At 48.9% G+C, this 16,883-nt stretch overlaps 1 protein-coding gene across 1 annotated transcript in view; it reads right to left on the reverse strand.

Moving 5' to 3' along the window:
• The window catches only part of DPYSL2 (dihydropyrimidinase like 2), a 40,183-nt gene extending 24,920 nt beyond the window's left edge, over window positions 1-15,263 (reverse strand). Inside the window, exons 1-3 of the mRNA XM_062015770.1 lie at window positions 14,902-15,263; window positions 11,769-11,857; window positions 10,276-10,460 (exon numbers count right to left, since the gene is read on the reverse strand). Of these exons, the coding sequence (XP_061871754.1) occupies window positions 10,276-10,460; window positions 11,769-11,857; window positions 14,902-14,940 (313 nt within the window). The 5' untranslated portion in view covers window positions 14,941-15,263. The remainder of the gene's footprint in view (window positions 1-10,275; window positions 10,461-11,768; window positions 11,858-14,901) is intronic.
• Window positions 15,264-16,883: the final 1,620 nt, after the last annotated feature.

A 16,883-nucleotide genomic window follows, 5' to 3' on the forward strand; every position in this document is an offset into this window, starting at 1 on the left:
ACCTCATTTTATTGCTGTTGTGGGGGGTTTTTTTCCCCCTAAGACAGTGAACTAAAGGGGTGATTCTAAAGAGTATCACCACTGCCCAGAACAGCATTTACTGTGCTAACACAACTGCACAGGGACTGTTCACTTGGCTGTCTCTGCCAAACTGGCAGAAGGAAGGGCAGGCTAAATGACATCGTATGGTGTTGGCTGTCAGGTTTGATCCAGTTTATTACACTCCATGCAGGGAATCAGAAGCTGGCCCAGGCTCAGAAGAATGGGACATATCCCTGCTACACTGATTACATTTTCAGACTGCAATGTTCTGTTATTCCCTCACTGATGTCATACAGATACTTCACTTGTCTTTGTAGCCTTTTAGATCCAAAATATGATGAATAATTTAATGCCAGCTGGACACAAATGTAAAGAATAGGGGTCTGTGTGGCCAAACAGTAATTAATAACTCTCTTCAACAGCTGGGATGGCTACATATTAAGATCAAAAAAGGGCTTCTTTCCAGTACAGGTTTATTATATATCCAATCCATGCTTCTATCTCAGGAGGTCACCATGAAAAAGGAGACTGAGAGTCAAGTTCAAAAGAGCTATTTAAGTGATTCCAAGATTTATTCTTTCTTTTAGGCATCCTCCACACTTGAAGCCCACAGAAAAGAAAAACTACATAGGACTTCAAAGACTCCCATATAAATTGGCCTGTAAACCTTGAGGGAATGAGAAAACCTCTGTTTGTAGCCATGGATTTCAAGTCAAGGCGAAACACAACTGAAATGACACATGCAAGGGGCAAACGTTTGATCAGAAACAAGAGGACAAAGGAGCAAGTGCTATAAGGCAGTTCTGTCCCTCCCAGGTCACTGGAGAGATACCCTGCCCAAAGGGCTTTTTCCACTAGCCAGGAAGCTGGAACAATTCTGGAGTTGCTTCACTGTCGCCAAGAGCAGATTTTGGCTCCTCAGCTTCCTTTCGCTGCCCGTGGTTGTCTCAGGGGGCCACTGGAGATGAAGAGGAACACAACTGCAGAAGAGCAATTTTTACAGTGGGAATTTGTGATGGTTCTGAGAGTGCTTTGTGCTTCCAGGACTAGAAAGATACATTTTTTCCCCAACAAAATAAACCAAGTGCAAGGAGAATGGCTTTTTTTTTTCACCTTTAATAGCTTGTGAGGGAAATGATGAGGGGAAAAAAAACCCCTCTGCTTGGTGAAGCTGTCCTTTCCTTCCATCTCTTTTCCATATAAACATCTCCCCTCACTGGACAAGGACCAGACACTTCCTCTTCTTGTAGCTGTGACAAAATGACATCATGGTTTGAGGAAAAGGGTCTTCATCATGGAATCATTCCAGTTGGAAAAGACCCAACCAGTCACCTCAGGCTGCCAGAGCCATCAACCACCATCAAACCACCTCCACTTCTGGTTAAGCCACTGAGTCCCCAGTCTCTTCTCAGTTAAACCACTCATGTCTTATCAAACAGAACTAGAGACAAGAAAGCAAAGGCTCAATCAGACTTAAATGTCCATGTGTTCGTAGAGAAACTGGTGGGATCTGATGTGGAGGTGGAGCAGAATCCATTTGCTCATGAACCTACTGTAGGACTGAGATCAAGTGCTCAATTTTCTGACTACACTGAGCCATCTGCTAGCTTCCTATCAACTTTGTAAGACTAATACTGCCTGCAAAAATAGCTACTGAGATTGCTATAATAATAATCTGTAGGAGGCCCAAAGTAGATCATCCTCAGTTTAAATGGAGAACTCTGTGACACAGCACCTAACTGCTGAATTTCTTTCCCTCAGGTCTGAAACAGCTCTGCCTGGCCTCTCAACTTGTTCAGTTCACAATGGATAAAGAGCCTCTGGACATCAGCCTGAGAAGTTCTTTAGACACCAACATTTCCCTTTGGACACTGATCCCTGAGAAAGTCTATCTGAAATAAAGAGGAGTCTGCTGGGAAGTATCTTCAACTGAGAAGCATTTCTGAAATGAGATTTTTGAAGCAATATTGGGTTACACTCTCTTGCTGGGCTATGCTTTTGGGAACCTTCCTCCTCCTCTGCACAAAAGCAGTGCTGTGTAATAATACAGGCTCAATCCCAAGGAACTCCTTTACCAGCTCACTTGCCTGTGGGCTGTGCCAGGGGATTTCATTCATATGTAAAACACCAACAAGTCTTCCAGATTCCAAAAATATCCACCCTGCACATATGTAACTGCTTTCAGGAACAAAGCAATCTGGTGAGAATCTGCCCTCCAAGCAGTCAGGAAGGGGAACTTCCAAAAGCATGGCCTCCTTTGATGGGCTTTAAAACTCATCCAGAGGTTTCCCAGTTCATATTTGTATGTCTAAGTCTGATGGTTCCTCCTATTGCTGAAAATATGCTTGAAGGATCCTGGAAGCCAAAAGCACTCGATGCACACAGGTTTCACTTTGTGTCTCTCTCACACAGGGGTGTGAGGCTGGATGTCTGCACCTGCACAGAGCCCAGCTTGGAGGGACAGAGGCCATCTCATTGCTAGGTGTCACCCAGGGTTTCACACAGCAGGATCTCAGGCAGCTCGACATAAAAGTCATCACTTTGTACTCAATGAGGGTCTAGACAAACTTCACCAATTACAGTTAAAGCTCACAACCTCTTAGCAACAAAGGCACCTCCCTTTACAGACAGCTAGCAACTAGCATGGAGAAATTAAATGACATCCTCATTGTCACAGAGGTAGTCTTAACACTAAGTGTAGTGTATCAAGGGAAGAAAAGAGCTTTCCCAGAAGCCATAACTCTTTAAATGCCCATCCCTGCATTCCTTTCAAATGCACATGGCCTCCATGGTTGTGCAAAGAGGAAGGCACAGCCACAAGCTGGTAACAACTGGCAATTTATAAGCATGATTGAAGTACACCAGACAGGACAAGCTAATTTGTATTCCTTCAACATTTCTCCCTCTCACCAGAAAGATCTTTAAAAAAGATTCAGCTTCTAAGAAACAGATGGGGTCTGGGAACTGAGTGGCTGCAGATGGAAAGGGCTCCACTGACACAAGATGTCAAAATCCACTCTACAGACAGCGCTTGCCCAAATCCACCCCAAGTGAGAAACATTGCATTTGGCCATCACTTCTTACAGGTATCACTTGCTTCCTTCCCCTGACATGCAAAGCTAATTCCTAATGTGGAAAGTGAAAAGTTCCTGTCTGACAAGGACAGTTTCTGCTGAGTCAAGCTCACAGCAAGTTAAAAGAAGCCAAGGGATTGAACACGGATAGGAAGGGAAAAAGCTATGCCCAGAAAAACAAGCCAAGGAAAGAGCTGGAGGCACTGTTTGCTGCTCTTTCCTTTAAGACCTTGTCTCAACTTGAAGGTGATTAAGACAGGCTATCTAGCAAGGTCTAATACATGTGCCCTGCAAACCTATCCCAGACAGTTAATGATGTTATTAACAGTTACACTCATGGAGCTGGGTAATGGCACTTTGAAGATTGCTTTTCCATCTACAGTAGACAGGATTCAGCTGGAGGATCCAACAGTTACACCTGTACCCTTCAAATGTGCTTTCCATTGATGTAAGGGGCCATAAGACACAACACACTGGTGAGATTTATTAGCTCTTTACTTCTCCTGTGTGTGGTCCATGGGACTTGGGGATGAGCATTGGACACGTGAAAGAAAGCACTGAACAGCAGCTCTTCAAACCAAAGAATATGAGCTCCTGTCCATGCAGGGGGAAAGCAGCACTCCTCATCCCAACCATCCCATGGAATAAGAGGTATTAAGTGCTATTGCATACACAGAGAGCAATAGTTATTTCTCCTGAGTGAGGGCTAAATCCCTGTTTCTGGATGCATGGAAAAATCTAGGTCAGTCACATCTGCAGGAAGACTGAGGCACTGTCAGTGGTGTTGCCATTTCAACACTCATTTGCTCACAACTAAGCCAGAGTCTCCAGGCTCCAGCATGTGTGGGGCAGCCTTCATCCACTCCTTCCTTCACAGGCACAGGGGTGGAAAGGGTCCAGAGCAAAATGGGGCAAAACAGAAGGGGAGCAAAGGCCCTGCTCACCTGCTCTTCAAAAAAAATCAGTATTGCCAAAGAGGCAGAAGGCTGGGAGAGGAGTGAGAGCCAGGAGCCAGAGCTCTGGGGAAGCAGAAGATGGGAAAACAGGGCAAAATCTACTGATTGGCTTACATACAAGTGAAATCACTGCAGTGATTTCACAGGGCTGCAGCCCAAAACCAGACACTGCTGATTTTACTCCTAAGCACTGAGAAGGAAAGATGGCCCAGCTGGTGGGCAGTCAGCAGCCTGAATATCTGACAGCCAGGGCTAAAGACACTGTCACAACCACCAGCCTCCTGCAGAACCTCAGGCAAAGCTACACACCTCCTGAAATCCTCATCTGTTCCTCACAGGAGCCCATTCTCTCAGTGGCAAGCAGTTGACAAACAACAGTTGCAGCCCAAAGGGTGGGGGGGTTGGGGGGGAAATGCACACAATAACATACAACATATGCCAAGGACTCAACAGCTGTTTCCTTCTGTGCTAACTGACCAGAGACATCAAGGGCTTGCAGATTCACTCCACTCCCTTCCAACCAGATCCCTTTGGAAACCTCATCAGAACAACAGAGGTGATCCCCTCCAGGGGAAAGGCAGCATGGCAGGGATGGCTGGAAGCAGGGCCAGCCTCAGCAAGGCAAGTTGCATCCCTCCAGCAGCTGCACACACTGCTGCAGGCAGAGATGCCTAATGGACTTAGAGGGGTTTAAAAGCTCGAGAAGAGAAGCTCACAACAGGGGAGTGCCTATCTCTGTTTATGGACCCACTTTCTCATTAATGGTTTACTGAATGAAGGCAACAGACACAGCAGCAGGAAGCTGGGAGTCAGTCAAGCAAACAAGATTTAGCATGAATCAGTGCAGAGGCTGAGAGCCTGGGGCTACAAAAGGCACCAAGGGGAGCTGGGGAGAGAAAAGGCTGGAGGGGCTCTCCACTCCTGTGTGGTGATGTCACAATCTTAGTAACAGAGCTGAAGGAAGCTTCTACCCATCTTTTACACAAGCAAGTGGACATCTTCATTATATTTACAGAAAATGAAACACTTCTTTGCTGCAGAAGAACCACCAGCAGCTGCCAGAAAGCAAAACAGACACCCCCATCCACCCCAAGGCAGCCTGTCTGCAGTGCCAATCCCCAGCTGCACAGTTCCTCTTTTATCTCTGCTACTGGGTGCAACAAGAAACAAAATCCAGGCTGGTGTCTGCAGAACAATGCAGTGCTGTGTACACACAGCCACAGAGGCTTGATGAGACACTGCAGCTCTGTGGTCACAGCCCTTGGACTCAAAACACTTGGGTTTATACTTCCAGCTCAGCCACAAGTTACTGCATGACCACTGTTGTCACCTCCTTCTGTGCCTCTGTTTCCATCCTCCTCCTTCACACACCATTTCGACTCTTGCTCTCTACCAGGGTAAGATTAACCCTGATAATATAAAACAGCAGCACCTAGTAGGGCAGAATATGATCTAGTCTTCACAGGTGGGTCTAAATACCATCCCATGCCAAGCTGTCCTTGCCCTTTTCTAAACCCTACTCTAAGCTCACACCATTGCAATTTCAGTCTCTGATCTCCTTTGAGGTAATTCCATTCTCTCAAGTCACATCCAGTTCAAAAACCAAGAGGTGAGCAAGTATGCTAGACTGGAAACCCTTTGAGCAAGGTGGTGATCTTCAGCATGACCTGGTGTCAACTCACTACAAATGTAGTGGTAGCTGAGCAGCTGACAAGCTCCTGAAAACCTCTGCCATCCTTGCACATGAGCTCTGTCTTTAATAGCAGGGTAAAGCATTAGGAAGCAGACTGCAGCCCATGTGAAGTCCCCTTCATGTTCTGAGCCTCCCAAGATACAAAGGCTCACATCCCTAGTGTACATTCTGCATGTTATTAGGATAACTGCTAGTTGAGTTCAAAAGGCTTCCAAGTCAGCAAGCCAGAAAGAGCTATAATTTCTCACACTGTAATTTCTCTCTATGATTATAACAGTGGTTGACTGAGTCAACACAGGCAATGTCAGCAAGTGATTTCACTCAAGGACAGCAGATACCCAGGAAGAAGCAGAGTCTTGGGGAGAGGGGGGGCTGAAACGTGTGTGGGAGCTGGCCTGGATAGATGCAGTTCTCACTAGGACATTAAACAGGCCAGAGGATCAAAGAGCCAGTAAATATAGACAGCTTAGCTTCATCCCTTCAGAAGGGTTAGGAGCAGAGAAAGGCAATCTTGGCTCTGCTGAAACCAGGAGGAGTGTTACCGTTGATTTTGATGAAGACTTCACCCGTCACTGTTTATAAGCAACCAAACCATCACAAGATTTGGAGAGACCACCCTGTTCTGAGCAGTAATGTCTTCCTTAACAGCTCCAGGGACTGACTGATATCCCAGGGCATCAAACTACCTGAAGTTAGGACAAGAGGGGCTCAAAATACCCCATCTTCAGCTCATAGACCCCATGGATAAGAAAGAGCTTCTTGTAAAGAGCAACTTCAGGGTCCTTTTCCAAAACTCTGGAAGGACTCTTCTCTTTCCATGGAAGAGAGGGGAGATTAGGGCACTAATCCAAGTCTTTTCCCCAAGTAATGTCATACATGGTGCTGTTCATCCCCACACTAACACTGCTCTAAGGTAGGGACAGAGAAAGCACAGTGCAAACTGCTCTTTCAGAAATCCAAACAATCACATCCCAAGATGCCATTTCACCTCTCCAGGACTCTGCACACCAAATCCAACTGTATTGTTTCACATGTTAGCAAAGTCAGCTGGAGTCTTGCTTTTGGCACTGAAGAGGGTAGAGACAGAAGGATCATAGCTGGAATTCCTGTTCAGATGGCTTCTGTGCAATGAGCAGCTAGAAAAAGCAATCAGCCCTAACTCCTGAGTGAAGCAACTGAGAGGAGGGCTCAGGAAAGCAAGGGCTGGAGAGCACTGTGGGAACATGGGTGATGCAGAGCAGAAAAGGGCTAATTCACATCATCATCTCATTCCTGCTGGCCAGGGGATGAGTTGGGAAGCACTGGATTGGAGGCAGATCTGCTTCCCACTAGGATAAATCTCCACTGACAATGAGGCTGCTTTGTGTGATACCAGTTGAGAGTCAGATTCTCCTGTCTCTGACACTAATGAATTTACTTTAAAGAGTAACAGAAATCAATGAGAACAGGGCTTGGAAACAATAGGTTACATCCTTGAACTCCTGGGTGCTTCCCTTGGAGGTGTTTGCCATGAGAATTAAAGCAGCAACGTTGAATTTGATCCGAGCTGAAAAATGAAGTTCACAAACCAAACCAGGCACACGAGGTGAAGCCCTGGCACAGCTGGGGTCAGTGATAAACCTCTCCCATACCTCAGCAAAGCCAGCATTTCACCCATAGCTTTCAGAAAGCCAGCAATCCATAGCAACCTATCCAAGGGCCTTGATTTCATCTCACTGAAAAATGTACATGAAACAAATATGTGCCTACAATGATTATAAAGTAAACAGCCCTCAGGTCCCCTGCTGCATGAAAACATGAAACAAATTGAAGCATGAAGCCAACTAACTTGTTGTCCTGCCCAAAATGAGGGTTATGTATAAAAGGGAAAGACAGATAAAGGTATTTGTAAATAAATAACACAAAGGTTGCTTAAAGCACAACTGAGGAATCATGGCTGGCTTTCTTTTTTCCCCCTCCCCCACAAAGCTCACATCCATGGGGCTGGCTTTTCCACAAAAGCCCAAAGAATGGAGGCCTAAAACTAGACACATTTCCATGAGAGGAGCATATTCTCTTTTGCAAAGTCCCAGGCACATTATTTAAAACACAGACCAGCAGAAACATTTGCAGCCTGTAAAAAAGGCAAATAAATCAGAAGCTATTTGGTTTTGATAGTATGAATCCAGTTCACTAAATGTTGTCTGATTTATCATGAAAGCTAAAATGCTGCCATCAACCACAACTCCCACCTGCTCTGGGCAAAACCAAAGGCCACCCACCAGGGGCACGTTCACCAGGGCAGCTCTGTGTGCTTCACTGTGCAAAAACACTTCTGCAAATGGTACACTTTTGCTAAGAGGGGAACAGCTGAGCTGACACACAGCAGAGCCTCTGAAGCTTTGAAGTCTTGGATTCTTTATCCTGCTTTCCCCAGATCAGCTGCAGTTGCTGATAGCCACCCATCAGAAATGTCTCTCCATCATCCTAAGCTGTGCAATCCTCGCTGCTACACTTCAGCAGATGGGTTTTGCAGAGATAGTCGTGTGTTTTCATATCCCAATCCAAGACACTTGGGAAGGTTCCAGTTTAGCCCCCAGTCTCCTCTACATGGTTTGCCCAAGGTCATAATCTACATTGTGCTCATTTTTTCTCAGCTGTAAAATGAGAAGTTTAGAAAGTGGGTGACTCTCCTCCAGCTTCCCTAACTCAGAGATGTGTTACAAACAGTATTAATGAGGTGTGCAGATACTGTAAGTCAGAAAGGTAACAGATGTGCACACATATACAGGGAGGCCCGAGCACTTCTCAAGTATGAGGCTCTGCAGAGTTGAAATTGGGCAACCAAATAAAGGGCTGCTTTGGAAAATTTTACCAAAGCAACTCCTGCTTAAATTATAAAGGGCCACTGGGGTAAATAATGCTGCTGCAAGGTCAGGTGCAGATGACAGAGAATGTTACTTTGATCTAATTCGACTTAACAAGGAAGAACAAAATGATAATTCAAGTGAGAACCAGGTGTACTAATAACAAAGGAATGAAATAAAGTCAATGAACTGAAGCTGGAAAGAAAATACCATCTCAGTGTTATTAATTTATACTGACAGCTAAGATGTGAAGACAAACTGGGTACTGGTATGCACAGTGAGCCCAGCCACAGCCACGCTCCCACTTCACGTTCTCCGTATGTGTGAGGTTACCTTCACACCCAAACTTCACACTCTGGAGTGGCAACAGTGCAAAATAATCTTCTGGGTTATTGTAAAGTTATTTATTTGTAGCACTAGGCCAAGTTCATAGGCCAGACACAGTCTCTTTACAAGGTCAAGGTGCAGAAAGACTTGTTTCTGAAACACAGTCTAGCTGTGCCTGGACCATTGGCTCCTGCTCGTGCCAATCAATCTGAGTCTGCCCACCAGGGCAGGGACCAAAGACTGCTCATAGCCATGAGATGAGGATGTTCTAGTCCTTAAGGAGTTTGAACTGTGGAGAGTCAGGCTGATTCCTGGCTGTGCCTAAGATCTCCTTATATCCATGAGTTGGACAATAGACACTAGTCACCCGTTCTGAACTGGGCTCTTTGATTTCTCTGCACCTTAACCCCCCTCCCATGAGGCAGCAGCACCTCACAGTACATCAAAGAATGCAAGATGCTCAGCTGCTGTCTCACTTTACACCTTTATCTCTGATTCCATAAGTGGCAACAGACTCCAGGACGCCGTGTTACACTTCACACATGATCAGCTGCACTGCAGCAGAGGGTTTTTGCTTTTTCTCTAGCTCAAACAAGGTTAACAATGTCTCACTTACGAAGTTTTGAGATCCTGGCTCTGACAGGCCAAGCATCTGTAGCCAACACAAGCTGGGACAGATAGCCTGGGAGTCATTCAGGAGGCATTTTAGAGCCAGACACAAAGATGAGTGTCTAATCCTGGTGTCAGCAGAACAGTCAGTCTGTCTGTCCTGTTATTTTGAGATACTTTCATTTCCCAATTTCTCTCTTCCTCCAAAAGAGGATATGAGCTGAAAAGGAAGAATGCTGACAGAAATCCTGGCACTGAAGCTGAGTATGCAACTGGGCATGGGCAAATCCTTAAAGAAGTGGCCCAGTTTTCAAAGACACATTAAGTACACCAGCATCAGGCTTCTGAGGGGGAATTACATGATGGACACAGACCCACAGACATCGTGGAGTAAGGAATTGAGGCACAGGAATGTGGAGAATCTGGTACTCATACTGCAGTCAGAGGTCAAAGACTCAAGAATCTGACAAAGTAGCAAGGTAAACACTGCCAACAGAGATGATGAGAGTGAAATGACTGACAGCTGCAAGATGTGGAAATCCTGAGGTCTTGCTTTTCCACTCCTTTTCCCACCCCTACACAAGCTGCTCTCAGTAACCTGGACAGGTATCAGAAGCCTCCCGCTGCTGGTACCTGCTCCCAAGCATCACGTGGCTCGCACAGCTCTGCATTTATCAGAGAAAAAGGAAAATAAAACTGTCTTGGAAGAGAAAAAACAACCAGCTTACTGATCATGGTGGTGCCTCCAGCCAGTGCAGCCTTGGTCCCTTGGAAGAAGTCATCAGCAGACGTCATCCCCTGCTCGGGCATCTGGAAGCGGGTGTGCACGTCGATCCCCCCAGGAATGACCATCCTGCCGTGGGCTTCGATAGTTTTCACTCCCCCTGGCACAATCAGGTTCTCTCCTATTTGCCTGGGTAAATAGGTTTCAAACAGCAAGTCAGACACAAACAAGTTAAACAGCCTGTAAACATACACCCTTGTGCTACTTAACCAGGCTAGTGTTTTCTTCTTTCCATATAAAGCAACCTACAAGATCATTAGATAGCTGATAATATTGTATTCTTCCCCTTGAAGCAGTTACAGTTGCATAATTGAGAGCAAAGTGTGCAATTACTTCAGGACCTTGGGGCAATATTAGACTTAAGAGGAAGGAAAAAGAAGGAGCCACACAGGCAGGAAGCTGGAGAAGGGACCAATGTAGGTCATTAGATGATGGCTGCACCAAACACACCAAGAGCCTGGTGAGCAGCTTTACTGGGGCTGCCAAGTGGCAGTTCAACACTTGATTCCAGATATCCAACAGCAATTCAGATGTTTGAAGGATTGTTTTGGGAGCACTGGAAGAATTTTTGCCTCTCTAGTGGCTACTTGTCCTTCCATGCATAAATATTATGCAACCCTTGCACAGGAACAAACCCATGCACGTACCGGTTACCAGGCTCCTGATGAGACCCTCAAAGGTCTCTCCAGTCTGGATCTTCACAGATGGCTTTTGAAAAGTGCAATAGTGGATTGCACATTGCAATTAATTAGCTGTCTTTGGCTGGCTCCTTTCACTTTTAACCCTGATTAGCAAAGCACATGTGCTGACCATTTAGCCAGAACAGGAAAATTCCTTGTTTGTAACCTTTGGCTCATCCGTTTTCTTTTTCCAAAGGGTAATTTTCCAAATAAATCTGTAATATATTTAACATGCCAGACATGCATGTTTCAGGATTAAAAACACAGAAGCATGCTGGAAAGAGGTCTGAACCTTAATCTCTAAACTACAGGATCGTTTTGAGCTCTGCATCACAGAAGACAGTGCTGCAAGAGGCATGAAGAGGTCCCCTAAGCCCACCCTCCTGCCCTAAACCAGAATTAACTTTATCAGGATGTTGAAATCTGGACTAGAATATCTTAAGTCATAACTCAGTACATGTTACAAGACAGATAACTTCAAACACATGTGTCATCTCAGCGTGGGGCTAGTCACATGGCTGAAATTAAGCACATGTAAGCATCTCCTCTGACCCATCCTTTAGTAACACTGAGGTTTTGGTCCATCCATTTCTTTAACCCAACACTTTGCTTTCAAGGTCCTTCCATCAAACATCAGGGTATATGTGAAATCTTCATCTTTCCATTGCAATTTAATACAGCTGACTGAGACCCCAGTTATCCCTTGGCTAACCTGCAGTACATTTGCAATCACAAAACAGCATTAGGCTCCACTTACTTTATCAACCCATCTTCCATGTAAATGTCTGCATAAAAAGACTGGTCGTCATTAACTATTTTGCCACCTTTGATCAAAAGACGATCACTCTGCAACAGAGAAGAACACAACAATGCAGAATTACTCTGTGAGAAAGCTGACAGTCTGCAGTGTCACTTCAGAGAGGAGAGAGCAGAGATGGAAGCTACCTCTGCATTATTCAGAAGACACAAGTCAAGCGCTGCACTTCCAACTGGAAAGAGAACGTCTTTTTATTTCATCTGCAAGTCCTTTCATCACGTTAATGATCCACAAAAACAGTCAGAAAGGAAAAGGGGGATGGCTTGTCTACTTGGCAGCTTCACTCAGCCCTGCAGTTTGCCACCATCACCTCCAGCCAAAGCATTCAGTAATGCTTTCAGGGATGTACAATAACCGTCACCTCTATTTCTTCTGCCTCTTTCCTATACGCACCCCCACACTGGAGCCACTACTTGGCCAACTGTGAGTCAAGTGCTGTCAGGGAAATGGACCAGAAGTCTGTTGCCACGGGTTACACAACACAAACAAACTCATTTTGTCCAACTTTGTGATGTTTTGATGCGGTGGATAGTTTTACTGCCCTTCCAGAGCACTACTGCATAATGAGACTGAAAGCAGCACGTAGTAGCAAATGGAGAGAAGGATCTCCAAAACGGCTATGAACATTTCCTCCCATTAGAAGGCAATTTGGCAGGAACAGAAAGGTAATTAGAGCCAGGCAGCCATCAGGCAATGTGCTTTCATTGCAGCCCAGGTTACATCTCGCTTTTGCAAGATTTTAGGTCAACCCCACGTCTTTTCTTGCAGCAGTGAAACATACTGCAGAGCTCTGGATGAGGAGGAGAGTTACAACTGACCGCTATGCTCCTCTGGCTCCTTCATTCCCTACCTACAGATGCATCTATGAAAGCAAAGCACACATACATTATGCAGGGTGCAGTTTAAACTATACCTTGGCCCTCACATCTGCACTTGCTCTGATTGTCCTTCCTCCTCACAAAAAGGTCTTTGCAAGAGAACAAAGCTCCAGCAGAACCACAGAGCCAGGCTGGCGAAGCTAAATGTTGAAGGCAAGAAGGGGCAGAACGCAGGACCTGAACTATATGGGACAGTGACAGTGGTGCTCTGAGCTCTTATTTGGAGCTGGGGTCCCAGTGGTGCACCAGAAGAACCAGGCATTTCCCCAAAGAGCTCAGGATCAAGTCAAAGAGTTGGAGCAGCCGATTCTCATCTGACACAAGCTGACAAGGCGCTTTGAACACCGAAGGGGCTACACGAATTGCATCAGATACTGATTTACACCATGTAACTGCTAAACACCTATGAAATGTTGTCCTTGCCCCTCCTTTTTTTCCCCCCTTCCCCCTCCTCCTACCTATGCAATGGAGAGTTTCCCTGAATAATGCCACCAATGTCAAAAACAAAGGAAGAAACCCCCAAGATTTACATTTAGGATCTGCTGAGAATGCCAAAGAGCCAGAATGAATTAACTTGGGGCTTGAAAAACCCACTTGTGCTTCAATGCCAGCCTCTACAGCAAACTTTCCTACGTGTTTACCATTTCCAGAAACACTGCAGTATTTATGCCCACCTCTAGTGCAGGCTCCTTGTGCAATTAAACAGGCCAGCTACAACTGAAATCAGCTAGTTTGGCCATCGAGGTCGCTGACAGCCCAAGTCCTAATGCAGCAGGCACCAATTAGGAAAGAAACAAATAGACAAACAAAAATATATATAGGCAAGCAAGAAAAAGATGCAGCCTGGACCATTTTAATGCTGCTCTGACTGCTTCTGGAGTAAACACATCTCCTGCTGCGGCTGCAGGGTAGACTGAAAGCTGTGTGAATCCCTCTCGCTCCTTTCAAGCACCTTGGAGACAAAAGCACACGCAGTTTGCAACCTTGTAGCTAAATCTGTGTATATTTACCCTATGGGTGTTGTCAAAACAGGGCAGCTGGACATTGATTATCCTTCCTCTTCAAGCATTCACCTCTGTAGATCGATTCTGGGTTTATATAACAGCTAATAAGACCTGAATCTGAGGTTTGGGGTTTTTTTCTGTCCCTTGTCTTTACAAGGGAATTGCATTGGGTGCACCCAACATAAATCAGAGCATTCAGTCATAAGAAAAATGCGTCACACCACTGGCCCGTGACAGCGATTCAGCTGCAGCCTCCATCGCTCTTTAGACACGGGCATCTTCTCAACTCTCTACCATCACACTGTGGGAGGCAAACTACTTCACCCCCTCCCAAAAAAGAGAGGATGCTCCATGTATCACACAACAATCTTGTGCATCCCCTGCGTTCCCTAAACATCCAGCACAGCCCCGCACAAATGTCACGCTTCACAGCTCCGTTTCACAGCTCACTTTTCTGCCTCCCAGGCTGAGGAAGGAGAGCTCGGATGGGTGTGTCTGGGACAAGGAACCGCTGCCAGTAATGAAAAACTCCCTGTCAAAAGAATTAATGGCTGCAACAGCCCCGTTAGATGCGAAGAATACCCTGCCTTACGTAACGAAAAGTTAGCATCCTCGCATCTGCCGTACCTGCCCTAAATCCGCTCCCACAATAAGGAAACCGAGGGATGGGTTTATATAACGGCTCCTGCCCGTTTTCCCCCAGGACTGCATCGAGGAGCGGACCCAAACGCCCGCGTTGCGAGAAGCTTCTTAGAGAAGAAAAGGAACCCGGGCTCCATCCCCAGCGCCAGCCGCCGGGGCAGGGCGCTCGGGCCGACCCCTCCTCATCCCGGAGCCGCCCTTCGCCGGGCTGCAGCAGGATGGTGCTGGCTGGAAACGGGGCTCCATCCCTATCCCCAGCCCCATCTCGGGGTCGGGCAGGGGGAACCCCTGCGTCGGAGGCACCGCCGAACCCCGGTGCTCTCCGGGGGCCGGTGACACCCGCTGAACCCCACTCCCGCATCCCGACCCCCCCGTCCCCGCTCCCCCCCGCGCCGCCCCGTCGCGCTGCAGCACAGGAAGCGCTGCATTAGCCCCTGATCTGATTATCCTGCCACAAACCTCTGCCATCGCCCTCCCGCCACACAAAGGGCTCCATCCCCGCGCTCCCCTCCCCCTTCCCCGCTCCTCGTTCCCCCGCACCCCACTCACCGTGATCCGCGGGATATTTTTCTTCCCCTGATAAGACATCTTGGGAAATCACTCCCCCGACGGGTTAATGTAACAAACGCTCTTTGTGTGCGCGCGTGTGCTTGGCGGATCGCTATTGTCTTCCCCCCGCCTCCCCTCCGCGGGGGAAACAACAAATCAAAGGATTAAAAACGGGATAAAACGAAGATCGCCCTCCCCGAGCCCAAACGGGATGCGAGCGCGAGGCAGGAGGGGAAGCCGGGGGAGGGCGGGGAAGGGGGAAGGGTGTCACGGCGGGGAAGGCGAGCGCTGGTGTCGGCAGGAGCGGGGAGCAGCTCCCGCCCCGCGCCTCAGCCCTTTCTTCCCTGAGCGCGGCCCCGGCCCAGCCCCGCGCGCGCCCAGGGGCGGGGACAGCGCCGCCAGCAACAACGGCGGAGCCGGGCGCCAGCCGCGCCTGCGCAGACCAGCCGCTCCCGGCCCGCTCCCGCTGGCGGAGGTGGATGGGGGGGGGTTGGTAAAGCTCGGGGCGCTATTGGCTGAGAGCTTGGCGGGGATGCAAATGAGGCGGAGGGAGCCGGCCAATGGGGAGAGGAGACGGCGGCGATATGCAAAGTGGCGCAGGGGAGACGTCAGGGAGCGCTGCGACGGGTCCTGCAGTGGGGGGGGTGGGAGCACACAGGGGGCACCGCCCTGCTGGGCACCCCCCACACACACCTCACACACACCCACAGACCCCACACACCCCCTCACACACACCCCCACAGACCCCCACACCCCCCACACACACACCCACACACACCCCCACAGACCCCACACATCCCCACAGACCCCACACACCCCCTCACACACACCCCCACAGACCCCCCCACCCATCCCCACAGACCCCACACACCCCCACACACTCCCACAGACCCCACACCCCCTCACACACACCCCCACAGACCCCACACACACTCCCACAGACCCCACACCCCCTCACACACCCCACAGACCCCCTCACACACTCCCACAGACCCCACACACCCCCTCACACACCCCACACATCCCCTCACACACCCCCACACCTCCTCACACACACCCACAGACTCCACACCCCCTCACACACTCCCACAGACCCCACACACCCCCTCACACACCCCCACAGACCCCACACCCCCTCACACACACCCCCACAGACCCCACACCCCCTCACACACACTCCCACAGACCCCACACATCCCCTCACACACACCCCCACAGACCCCACACACCCCCACACCCCCTCACACACCCCCACACCTCCTCACACACTCCCACAGACCCCACACCCCCTCACACACCCCACAAACACCCCTCACACACTCACACACCCCCACACACACCCCCACAGACCCCACACACACCCCCACACCCCCCTCACACACACCCCCACAACCCCTCACACACCCCACACACGCCCTCACACCCCCCACACCCCCTCACACACCCCACACCCCCTCACACACCCCACATACCTCACACACCCCCTCACACACCCCGCTGCGGAAAAACGGAGCCACCGGCGGGGAGATTGGGGGGATCGGGGTTCAGGGGGTGAGGGATAAAGCGGAGGCACCGGGGAGGAAATCGGGGTTCAGGGGGTGAAGGATAAAGCGGAGGCACCGGCGGGGGGATCAGTGGGCTGGGGCTCAGGAGGGTGGATGAACCCCTCCTGCTCAGCACCTGCGGGATCTGAGGCTCAGACAAACGACATCCCCCCGGCCCTGGGCTGCCCCCGGCGAGGTGCGAGCCCCGCAGCAGGGGAGAGGGTAGAGAGAACGGGAGGCTGCCCTGGGCACTGAAGAACTTTCTGCCCTCCGTCTTCTTTGTCCCAGCCTCCCTTGTCGGTGTCACCCGCGCAGAGCTGCTCGGAAGCGTTAGGAAACGGAGGAGGGGGTAAATAAGGTTGGAAGGCACTCCTGGCGCCCTTGGATTTGGCAGCACGTTCTGCCGGTGCCTTCCGCACGTCCCCGTGGGGAAAGCAC

Source organism: Colius striatus, chromosome 27 (assembly GCF_028858725.1).
Source record: "Colius striatus isolate bColStr4 chromosome 27, bColStr4.1.hap1, whole genome shotgun sequence".
Classification (NCBI taxonomy): Eukaryota; Metazoa; Chordata; class Aves; order Coliiformes; family Coliidae; genus Colius; species Colius striatus.